At 37.7% G+C, this 12,764-nt stretch overlaps 1 protein-coding gene across 3 annotated transcripts in view; it reads left to right on the top strand.

Annotated features, from left to right (window-relative positions):
* Positions 1 to 12,764, top strand: part of PWWP2A (PWWP domain containing 2A) — a 36,774-nt gene that overhangs the window by 6,074 nt on the left and 17,936 nt on the right. For 2 of the 3 annotated variants that reach the window (XM_051631501.1, XM_051631502.1), the window contains exon 2: positions 7,277 to 8,244. In XM_051631501.1, the coding sequence (XP_051487461.1) occupies positions 7,277 to 8,244 (968 nt within the window). Of the gene's footprint in view, positions 1 to 7,276; positions 10,133 to 12,764 lie in introns of those variants that run through there. The other variant, XM_051631500.1, reaches the window with a different exon arrangement.

Here is a 12,764-nt window from a genome sequence, read left to right as displayed (position 1 = left end):
TGAGTGTGTGTGTGTGTGGTTAAGAGGGTAAATTAACATGTACCTTGCTTTTGACTGACAGAGGTTATGTTGAATGGCATAATGTCAAATTTAGCCTTGCTTGGAAGACAGGGTTGGATCAGAAGACCTTGGGATTTTGCTTTCAACCTACATTTTTCTGTGATTTTTGTAATATTTCAGCTTCTACATGAAAACAGTTTGTCTTGTGTCTCTTCCTACATCCAAAACTTTGAGTGTTACCTGTGATCACTTATCAATTGCTTTTTGAAAAGCTTACTCATTTCTAGGTTTCCACTTGGAGAGTGGAAATGGCTAAGAAAAGTGGACTGACTTTTAGGATTTTGCTAGTATAGGTATAAAGCATGTTAAGCTGCTGCCTGTACTGAAAATACTTGCAAATCTGCTTCTGATTTTGAGCCAGCACACAAGGGATGTGACTTTTCCCTTCCTTAAGCCAGTAAGCCCAAATCTTGTTGGTAAAGGGAGCATCTGTGGGTTATGCCTCAAACTTTCCTAAAGTAGCTGTAGTCTGTGACTGTTCTTTGTTGGACAGATGATGATTAAACTGTCCTTTCTCCTTATGTCTGCTTCTCTGTCTTTCAACAGCATGGGTTGCTGTTGCTTTCCAAGAGTAGCTGGACTTGACGTGTTGAGAGATAAGGTGGAGGTAAAATTTTCAGTATGCTTTAAATATTTTTTTACACTGTTATGGTACTGAGGAATCTTGTCCATCTTGACACTGAATAGACCTAAAGTTCACCCATTAATAAATGGCATCATTCACTTCCATGTGTTTTGGCTCTGACTGGGATGTGGATGATCTTGAAGTGAATATTCAATGTATTTTGCATTAATAATACAATTTTATAGTTGTGTCATGTTGCTAAATACATCAGCAAAGCATCTACTTTAAAATGCAAATGACACTTGAAAGTAATAATGCTAACATACATAAAAATGAAAAGATAGTTTTAGTTTAAACAGACCTTTAGCTTTATAAGAATGCCAGTAAAATTGTGGTAGTTAAGAGGAAGCCTGCACTTTAAGCATTTTACCTTTCAACATTTACTTCTATGTTACAGAAAACTAAAGAAAATTCTGTGAATTCTCTTGTAAAACCTTGCCAATGAGAAGGTAAAGGGTATCCCCCACGTTTCTGTATGAGAAAAGCAGTGATTAGAGGACCACCTGCCTACCACCATGCTTATCACCTTAGAGAGTGTTCTGTCTCTACAGTGGATAATTCTTCAAAGTCTGTGTCAGCATCCTGACTATGTGGACTTCTGTGATTCAGCTGGAAGCTGAAATCTTCCAAAGGGCTTCTAACTTGGTGGACAGATGTACTGTAAGATAATAGAACCTTTTAGTACATTTGCATATTGTTTGATATCTTCTAATTGGTTTCCACCAGGGTAGAGATGGCAGTAGGAGACCCCCATACAGTGGTTAGGAAATACTAAAATCAGCTACTGCCTTGGATACTTATAACCAGCTTTCTTTCAAACTCAGTTCTACACATACCCTGCTCTTGTCTTTCCTCTGCCTGGAGAATGTGCCATAAACAAGAGCTTAGATTTCAGGCAAGTGTACCTGCTTGAAAAATGCTAAGTTTAACAATGATTAGTAAAAGTCTTTGAATGTATAGACTTCCTACTAGTTTGCTTAGATGTGGATTGTCACATTACTTAATTTGAACCAAATCTTTAACCAAATTTTTATTGGTGCTGAGTTTATGAGATGTGAGGGAACATCTATTCTAGGTGTGTTACTTCCAAAGAGTCACTTACACTGCAGTCCTTTGCCAATTTTTAGAGTTCTAAGTGAAATATGTATTTTCTAGTCTATTTAGCCTAGTGTAACGTTGGTGAGGAGGTAAGCAATTAAGTTGATAGTTTGGCTTCTGTGTATGTTTTTTCCAGTAAGGTGCCTGCCATTTAAAGCATATGTGGGCCATATTGGGCTTTATCGCAGATTTACTTTGTCAAGTGAATAGTTTATTAAAAATAGATTATTGCAAAAATCTGTGATTTTAATACAGGTTTTTTTTGAGGAATTCTAAAATACTTTGTGTTCAAATAGCTGTAATATAATTGTGTGTTACACTAAATGTTATCGTCTAAAGACTCTGTTTAAATACATCCATGAAATGTATATACTCAGGCCTATGTTATTTCAGCACATTATTATACTCCCAGCATTCAGAGTCTGAGCTTTTTACCTGTGCAATGAAAATGGCTTCAGTTGTTGCTTGTCATGACTTTTGCAGAATGCTAAGGATTATACTGAGTACAAGAGCAGCACAAAAAAGGGTAATTGGCAATTCCTGTAGTCTGACTTAGTGGTGAAGTTGAGTTTTCATCATAGTCATTAGCAACAGACTTGAATTAACACTTACCACAACACTGGAAGTTGCTGTGCTTTGTTGATATCAATTCAGGGTGTTTGCAGCCAAATGTGAAATGTTTCTGAACCATTTCAATGGGTTCTCCCCTTTGGCTCTTGGCTTTTTCATTATTTCTTTTAATAGAGAAGTAGAAGTTAGGCATTGAAGTCTAATGATGAGAGCTTAAGACTTTACATAGTAGTGTAAAAACACATTGCTCCAGGGTATATTTTTTTAGATGTTTATATACATACATTTCTGGGTTTAAATGGAATTTGTTCCTTATCTCATGTTTATTTTTAAAGAATGCTCAAACTGTGCTGTGTTTGCATACAAATTGAATAGTAATATGGATTGGATTCCTTGCAGTAATTCTGCTATAGAATTTAGATTTGAAAAAAGTGTTTTGACTTTGCTTAATGTTCTTAAGTTTACATATCCATAATGCAAATCCATATGGCTTTAAGTGATGAGCTTTGTAGTTTGATACCTAAACTAGCTTTTACTTAATTACAAAAGATGCCATGGCTACCTATTCATTAACTTGCATTTGACAAATTCTGGAAATGAAAACCTGTTTTGTCATATTTCTGTCTCTGCATACCCTAGTCAATTGAAAGCTTTTTTCAGTGTAAAGATCACTGAACTGCTAGAATGAATCTTGTCTACTCCATATTAGTCTGTTGTTTAAATGTAGTTTCTGATAATCCTGTGGCCCTTATGTATTTAATACATATGTATATTGAAGTGTTATATATAGCAGAAATATTATTAGATCCTACTGATTACTCTGGTTAGGCTTCTTATGATGGGCCTCAACCATCTTCTCTTTCAGAGGTGCCTTTTCAAAGGAAAAAAGGGCCGGGACTCCTTTATAGGAGAGGAAGCTGGCAACATGGAAAACTGGTTCTAATTTTGAATAGGTATGAAGCAGCAGTGCCCTGCTTTCCAGAACTGCCTTAAATTAGGTTGAAATACCTATTTCTTACTTTGGTTTTCCTGAGAGTTCAATTTTAGATCCCCCATCAACAAATACTTCTATTCCTTCAAGTGCTAGTCTGCTGTAGAACTCTGGGTTATGCAAAAGTGAGCTGTACAGTGAACAGCTGGAACTTAGGCACAAATGTTTTGGGTTATTTTTAAGCAAATGGTAATTGGAGTATGTCTTTGCAAGAATAGTGTTTTTCTGGGGAAAGTAATAGAATAGTAGGGACAGGTGATTCTTGGGATCAATATATTTAAAAAACTTAGTTTGTTAAAATAGAGACCAGGCAACTCTTTATAGTATTTAAACCTGCAACATGTGACAAAGTAATTGTGTAGGTAGTCTCAGTAATGCAGCATAACTGAAATGGCTTCTCTTAAGAGGTGATCTTCTACTGCCCAGTCATTGGCTGACATGTGAATCAATAAATGTCATGATATAACTTGAGTTATGTTACTTGGATCTTTTAACCTTTTGTATATACTAGGCTTTTAGTCCATCTTCATCTCTGCAGTAGATGACCCAAGTGGCTCTTGCAGCTTTTATGTCTGACCTACATATATGTGGCTCTTCTAGCTATTTCAGATGTGTAGCTGGTGTAACAAAAGTTATCATTACAACTCTATGAGAAGTTTCAAGGTCCACCAACTAAATGTATGAAAATAGGCCTTGAAATTCTAGTATATGTAATAAACACTTGTGTTCACTGTTGAACTAATTGGATGCTGTGTCATGCCTTGTCTTGACTAAGTTTAAGATGACATCTTCCTTCTGCTTCTTCTCTTAAGAAAAATATGCCATTATTTGTTTTGCCTTTACTCTCTTACCTTTTTCTTTGTCTTCATTCCCTCCTGTGTAATTTACTGTTTCGTTGCTAAGTTTCTCTGCCATTGTTCTCTCTTCTTAACTTTAGTATCATTCTTCCAAGTTGGATAACTGGAGGAAACTAAAAACTGAATGTTTGTGGATGCAACTTGTTATTGGATGGGACCAAAGAGAAAACATCATACATTCAGTGGCTGGAAGTAATACTCAGTCTCTGGGCTTAACAACTAGTCAAGACAAAGTCCACCTGAACTACAAGATAAATTTTTGTCTTTATGTATTGACACACCATTTCACGGCACAGTGTCTTTGTTTGCTCTTACATAACTGATACTAGACAATATCCAGGAATGTTCTCTAATTGTATTATTTGTTCATTTAGGTACATGAGGCAGGAGATTCTAGCTCATTTGTTAAAACAGTACCTTTTGTGAGACAGATTCCAGCTTCAGAGATTCAGCGTGGATTGTTTTTTTGCCTTACTAGAGTAGGTTTGCATCTTAGATAAAAATTATATTTCGTCCGTCCTCTTCTTCAGCTGTTTGACCTGTGTATTATGCAGGTACTTGAATGAAAGGGTATCAAAAGGTGCACATATTAATCTTTGGTGCCATCATGGTATCAGTCACATGTATAGCAGATATCTTGCTTTGTCTATTTGTCTAGTTCTTTTTCTCAACTTTTTTCCAAGTCCTGTAGTCTTTATCAGGTGGTGAAAGGTGGGATCTGGATCATACTGCTTTGAAATAAGCTGAAGTTTTTGATTCTAGCAACACTGAAAAGATACTGCTAATTTAATTATTATCACCTGATAGTTTCTTTTAAAGATCTACTTAGAATTTAATAACTTCCTCATAATCGTTAAGTGGGAGGAAAAGTGTTTGTGGAAAAGCAGCTTCTTTACACTTGGTGGACTTCTGGGACTTGAGGCAACTTGAAACTTAGTTGTGAGTGAGCCCTTTGTGGTTTCATGCCAGTGTAGGCTGGAGAAAAGCCTCTATCAGCTGCTAAATGTTTATAGTTCACTGTAGCCTTCACTAGTGCAGTGAGCTGCATTTAGTTAGGCTGCTCATTTCTTGGAGGGACATGTGAAGTTCAACTGGAGTGGTCCCAAACCTCAGAAATGAACTTCTGTGGAGTGGCAGGATGTTTTGTGGTAAAGAGCACTCATCAACTTCTGGGTAAGGATAGAACTGCTCTAGCTGCCCAGCTGGGCTCTTGCCTCTGTCTCCAGAGTCCCAAGATGTCCCTAGGTGTAGGGTAACAACAGTGCCCATGTTGACAGTAAACTGTAAAATGCCACGTGTTCAACTTCTCTTTTGTATGATGACAAAATTAATTTCTTTCCCCTTTGCTTAGATTGTCTGCTATTTCTCTTCTCCTTTTGTAATGAAGTGTCAACTGGATGGGTAATTTAATCTTGGATGGGTTGTTTGCTTCAAGGGCAACTTCTAAGCTTAACAAGAGGCTTAACAGATAAGGAAGAGGGCAAACAAGTGATGGGTTTTGTTGGTGACAGTGTAAAGAACCTTCTAACACATGATGACATTTTTTCAAAACCAGTTTTGAAGAAAGAAAGCTGACGTGTAGGCAGCTGTATAAACTGCATGTTTCTTGCAGGAGTGTGAATGGAAAATAGATTGGTGTTCAGTATTTCTCTTCAGCTGAGAGGCAACTTAGGTTGTAAATAAACTTCAGTTCAATTGGCTAAGAGGATGTTGCAGTTGAGCAGCTGCAGTACAGCATGAACTAGTGTTAACCTGAGGACAAAACTTGGGTAATTACTTCATTCTCCTGTCAGGTGGGGTATGGGGTGGGATAAGCATAATGGTGTTTGTTTAGTGGTTCAAAAGGGATGATTTGCCATTTGATTTGCAACCTTATCTATCATGTTGTTACTGCATTAAGGTCAAACTATTAAAATACCATCTAACATAAGCCAAATGCTAGTGCATGTGTGGGAGCAGGAGCCAGGCACAGCTCAAGAGCAGCCTGGTGACAGCTCTGTGTATGGCTGGGACCTCAGCTGATAGGTTGTGGGGTGGAACAGAAGAAAGCTTTTATAATCCCTTCTGCCCTGTTCTGGGGATCGAAAGCTACATTGTTGTAAAATGAATGTGATTATCATATTATGTCCTCTCTGGAGAAGTCAAGCCTAGTGCCTTGCAAATTGAGAAAATGTTTCCCTTAGCACAAGGCTTTGCAGAAAGTATTGGTTACTTGTTAGGCGACATGCTACTTCTGTTACTACAGGAAAGTTGAGTTAATGTGTAATTCATACGGGGATTTTTAATTCTCATCTCTCAGAGCTGATTAGGGTGATGAGAAGTCTTGTGTGTATCAAATGGGGCAATGGAGATCTAGAGCTGTCTGGAGAAAAGTAGGCAAAGGTTTAAACTATTGTTTGCTCACAAAACATGGAGGAATGGTTTGTATTGTGTTGAAATAAGGGTAGTTTTGCTGGAAGAAACTTAGAACTAATAGGCCTGCAAGCTTTGGGTTGTAATGCATCAGATGATCTAGTGCTAATCTTTTGTGGCTAGAGAATGATGACACTCTTCAGTGCAGGTATTTGTGCAGTTCATATTTGCCTCAAGTAAATCTGAACCATATTTGGGCTTTTGTGCTATGCTAAAAATGGAAGAATTTGTTAAAAGTTACTGAAGGTGCCTTCTACAAATAAGTTAACTTAATATGGAAATTAATCTTGGGGGTAGATTTGGAGTTGATAGGATGAGTATCTAGTTTGTATGTTTATAAACATTTTCTAAAAGTGTGAAGTTAATTCTTTTACTGCTTTCTCTAGGTGATATTTTTTGTAACATTTTCAGGGCATCTTGTTGATGCAAGAGAAACTGATAAGTGGGGTTGATTATTTCATGTTCTTTACTGACTTGCTTTTGGTGTCCTGCTTTTTCAAAGCTTTCCGTAAGGCTGGACATGAAGCTTTAATTTTCCTGAATCTTGTGTCTTTCAAATGGTAGCTACATAATGTGGATGGGTTTTCAAATGATTTTTAGTAAATGCAGCAAAAGATCTCTGAAAACCTTTCATTTTTTTTATTTTTTTTTTCCTCTTTAAAGGTTTGGACCCCACGGAATCCCTGTGACCATATTTCCTAAAAGGGAATACAAGGATAAACCTGAAGCCATGCAGCTCCAAAGTAAACCATTCCAAGATGAGGAACAGGTGAAATGTGAATCTAATGCTGCAGTCCCTGATGACTCTTCTCTCACGCAGCCATCAGAACCTAGCATAGCTAAAAGCCTATGGACTTCTAAACCACCTCCTCTCTTTCACGAGGGAGCACCATATCCTCCTCCTTTGTTTATCAGGGACACGTATAACCAGTCAATACCTCAGCCCCCGCCCCGGAAAATCAAGCGGCCCAAGCGTAAAATGTACAGGGAGGAACCCACTTCTATCATGAATGCTATCAAACTACGACCCCGGCAGGTCTTATGTGACAAGTGCAAAAATAGTGTTGTTGCAGATAAAAAGGAAATAAAAAAAGGTGGCAATGCAAGTGACTCTTCAAAATATGAGGATAGTAAAAAACGAAGAAATGAGAGCGTGACTACTGTGAATAAAAAACTTAAGACTGACCATAAAGTGGATGGAAAAAGCCAAAATGAAAGCCAGAAAAGGAATGCTGTGGTCAAGGTTTCAAATATTGCCCACGGCAGAAGCAGAGTAGTTAAAGTTTCTGCACAAGCAAATACTTCAAAAACACAGTTAAATACAAAAAAAGTTCTCCAGAGCAAAAACATGGATCATGCAAAAGCTCGGGAAGTTTTGAAAATGGCCAAAGAAAAGGCACAAAAGAAGCAGAGTGCAACCTCCTCTTCCAAAAATGCACATTCAAAGGTCCACTTCACACGGCGTCTTCAGAACACCAGCTCAGGTTCCCTCCCACCCCGATTGCGTTTAAAGCCACAAAGGTATCGGAATGAAGAAAATGACTCTTCTCTCAAGACAGGACTTGAGAAAATACGGAGTGGCAAGATGGCAACTAAGCCCCAGTCTCGCTGCTCCTCCACCCGCTCAGCAGGTGAGGCCCCTTCAGAAAATCAGAGCCCCTCAAAAGGCCCTGAAGAGGCCAGCAGTGAGGTTCAGGACACAAGTGAAGTGCATGTAACTGTTGATCAGGATGAACACCAGACATTGGGCAAGAGAGGCAGCAAAAGCAATATAACGGTTTACATGACCCTTAATCAAAAGAAATCTGACTCTTCCAGTGCATCAGTTTGTAGTAGTGATAGCACAGATGATTTGAAATCTACCAACTCTGAGTGTAGCTCTACTGAAAGCTTTGATTTTCCTCCAGGCAGCATGCATGCACCTTCTTCCTCCTCCTCCTCTTCAAAGGAAGAGAAAAAGCTCAGTAATTCCTTGAAAACGGAAGTGTTTTCCAAAAACGTCTCTAAATGTGTCACACCAGATGGCAGGACCATATGTGTAGGGGACATTGTTTGGGCCAAGATTTATGGCTTCCCTTGGTGGCCAGCTCGTATCCTTACCATAACTGTGAGCCGGAAAGATAATGGCCTTTTAGTTCGACAGGAGGCTCGTATCTCATGGTTTGGCTCCACAACAACATCTTTCCTTGCTCTTGCACAACTATCCCCCTTTTTAGAAAGCTTCCAGTTGCGCTTTAATAAGAAGAGAAAGGGTCTTTACCGCAAGGCCGTCACAGAGGCAGCTAAGGCTGCTAAGCAGCTGACCCCTGAAGTTCGGGCCCTGCTGACGCAGTTTGAAACGTGAACATGGAAAGTAAGGTAGGCAAGACATCTGGAGGCTCCACAAAATTGATAGCCTAGTTAGAGAACTACCATGAAGGACTTGGCAAGTCAGAAGTTGCACTCGGTTGACTGCTCTTTTTATACTAAAGTTGTTCCATTTGTAGGGGTTTCTTGACAGTTACACAAATTGAACATGCAATCGAAATTAGCCTAAAGTGAGAACTTCAGTATTTTTCAAGTGAGAATTTTTTTAATGAAAAAAAAACCTCCTCAAACACCCAATGCATAGGAGCCATAGCCTCAGCTGAAAGGCAGCTTATTTGCAGGGAATTTTTTAGTAGTTTCTACCCAGTATATAACTAGTTGCTGTGTGGCAAAGGGTTAACACAAGGAATGAAAGTAGTAGCTGTGACTTCTTTTTTTTTTTTGTTGTTGTTGTTAGGTGGCCCATCAGGGAAGTGTAGAAATGTGAGCCTTGTCTAAATGGTCTTTGGAGATTATTTTAAACAGTCTCTAATGTTTTTAGTCTGGCCAGTGCAAAATGGTTCAAAGCATGCTTAAACATCTTAGGGAGACATGCCCCAATCCACACGGGCCAGTTGAAATGGCATTAGAAGACTTGCTGAAATTTTTAAGGAAGAAGAATTCACGTAACTTAAAAGACCAGATTAAATGGGGTTTTATCGTAGTGACCACTTAAACACTCAGCCTTTCTATGCACATGGGGGCAGAAATAGAACACTTCAGGGTCTGAGAAGCTGAGAGGGATGCCTGTAGCTCTAAGACAAAGCTGAGAAGTCACTCAGTTTTTGGGATCAAGGGCTGTTAATGCTGCATAGGTGTGAATCATAACTTCTGGTCTTTCTTCCTGAAAAAATCTTTCAGGCCGTTTGCCTGGAGGTTTAGATTAAGAGAGGCTTTGTTTTGAATGTGTAAATAATTGATTGCTGAAATTGGTCAGATTTTCTCCTGACTGGTTGTTCCTAAATTCTTAGGATACGTCCTGGTAAATTACACTTTGTGAATTGTCAGATGTGTAATTGTTGCATTTTGGATGTATCTAACTTCATTTTTATTTTTTTTTTTAATATTTCCGTTTAAGGTATCTGTTTGCAGGTCAGAAAATGAGAATATGTAATTGTGTAATGCTCTGAAATGTAAAAAAACAAACTGTAAATAAAATTGACTAAATCTGAATTATTTGTGTGTGTTTCTCAAAAAGCTTTGAAAAAAATCCAGGATGTTAGAGTACTTGATATGTATGCCGGATTTAGAGGACACCCTCTTAAAAAGTAAATTGTCCTTTTTCACACATTCTTAAAAATTACTGCTTGATTTAGAGTACTGTTGGTATACACTTCAGTCTTAAGCAATTATCTGTCCCTTTTGTTTCAAACCTAGCTCTGTAGAGGGCTTTTGGTAAAAGTTTTATAAAATTTATCCCTTAATTAGATTTTGTTCTGTATATTTGAATGAAGACTGTGGATAATGTCAGTTATACAGTGGGGAAATGTTTTCAGTTTTCTCCATCTATCAAACCCTAATCAGACCCATTCTCCACTGTTAATTTCAGCTTTTCTTGCATGTCTTTTGCTCAGTGTTGGGGCATTTTCATGCAATGACTTTATTAATTTTTTTTCCTTCTAGTTTTGGTCCTTATCTGACCATGTGAATTACTGTCTCTTCTCCAACCCACTCCTGTTTCAGCCTTGCAATGCCTTGTGAAGAGTCTCAGCGTTCATCCCAAAGCAGTTTTCATCCTGTTTTTTCCATAATTGCCCATGTAGGCAATCATGACAGATGGAAAAATTTAAGCTTAGACTGAAATTAGATTTTAAACAGACATCAAAATGGGGGTAAGGATTTAATCATCAAACCCTTCCAATCTTTTTAACTTCAGATAAAATTTCTTGCGTTCATAATACTGTCTGGTCTTTCCAAAGCATTCAGTTTCTTTTTACCTTTTTGAATTATTCTGTTGTGTCCACAGAACTATTGCAAGTCTAAAGTGTCAGATATGTGGCTCTTCAAATTTTACTCAGGTTTATGGTCATCTCTGTTAGGTGCTAATTAAGCTTCCAAATATACCAGCTTTACCTTGGCATTCTAACAGTTACCAAAAAAAACCCCACTGGTCAATGCTTTTTGAATGTGATAAACACACAATAAATTTTATAATGTGAAAAAAAAATTGGAAAAAAAAAATTCCTGTTTCACTTCTATGTATTCTTTCCTGCAAACAGAAACAGTTACTTTATTTAAGTAAATAAGCCATACTTTGTTATTAAAGCAGACTGCTTTTTGAAGTCAAGAACTCATACAGTGTGGTTTAGATGTCTACACTAGTTCCTTGAGCTTTAGAAGCTCAAGCAAACTGGTTAGAAGTTAGTTGTTCTGAGCCAAGTAGTGGTGAAATAAATATTTACATTGTTAATTTTTCTTTAAAAGACCTGGAAGCTTTGTACTCATATCTCTTAATTTATATGAAGTTAGAATAGTACTAAAGCATACATAGTTTGTTTGTTCAGGTGTTTGCTGGTAAGATGAGAGAGCAGCAAGTATGAGAGGGGTTTCTTTAGATTGTTTTATGCTCAAAGGAACTGTTTATGAAAGGCATTTAACAAATCTTAGTTTAATTTGTAGCTGATCAGTCTTTTAAGAAGTCTTTCCTAAGTTTTATAAGTGAATGTGCAGTGTCATTTTGGACATCAGGTTTCAAAACACAGACTTTTTTTTTTTTTTTTTTTTGCAACATGTTACATGAGGTTGAAAATACCCTCCCTGTTCATACTAGTCATGGTTTTCATTCCACTCTGAAGTAGCTGCCACTGTATATAACAGAGTTTACAGTGATGAAAATGTTGGCTATAAGGTAAAGTCTGGTTACAGTGAGTAACCTTGCTTATGGCAGTATGGATGCTGTGTGTAGATTAGCTTTGTAGATTTAGACAAAGCTTAGTGCTGTTTAGCTGTAAACTGCAAGAAAACCACACACTTCAGTAAGCCTCTTTGCTCCCAGCAATGCCTACACTTGGAGTGCAGACTGCTGCTCTTGGTGTTTGGTACACATCTCCCATCTCGGAGTGAGCTTGACAGTTTAAATGACTTTTATCAAATAGCTGATGACAGGAGCAGGCCTGTACAGTGCCAGGATAGTGCATCTGCGCAATTAAGCTGTGCAACTGTTGCAAGCAGCCTGTGTCTTGAGAAGGCAAACCAGTAGAAACAGTGACTGCTGGTTTTCTGTCAGTTTAATATAATAAATGGCAAATTGTGTCTTTTTGTACTAATGAAATTCCTCATTAGATGTTTAATAGGGATGGTCTTTCATTTTAGAGGGGAAAACATCATGGGTGGTAATGAGTTTCTGGTACAAGACTATTTTCCTTTGAAGATCTTTAGCTTCAGTTAAAACATTTTGGGAGAGAGTAGTTACTCCAAACTTAGCAACTGATTTCCTTTAGCAGGAGTGTTTGAAGGTGTGGTTGCTTCATGAGTAAAGCTAAAAGCAAATGTGAAATGCTTCTATCTCTCTGAATTGAAGTTCTCCAGAAAATTGAACAAACATTTGTTACTTTTCTAATCAGAGTTGTATTTTTATGTCAACACTTAAATGAGATGATAATCTCTGATTATATGGTATTTTCTCTATCTCTATCTTTAGTTTGAAACCTACATAGCTAACAGCTACCTCACCAGGAGGGAATGTGTTCAGTGGTGGTAATTTAGGTCAACTATGCAAGGCTGAGAAGATTTTTTTTCAGCATGTTGTAAAATATTATTTAAAAAGTAGTTTCTAAATATGATAAGTTTTAAGAACTAGCACATC

This window comes from Apus apus, chromosome 13 (assembly GCF_020740795.1).
Source record: "Apus apus isolate bApuApu2 chromosome 13, bApuApu2.pri.cur, whole genome shotgun sequence".
NCBI classification, from domain to species: Eukaryota; Metazoa; Chordata; class Aves; order Apodiformes; family Apodidae; genus Apus; species Apus apus.
This window is presented reverse-complemented; position numbering and strand designations above follow the sequence as displayed.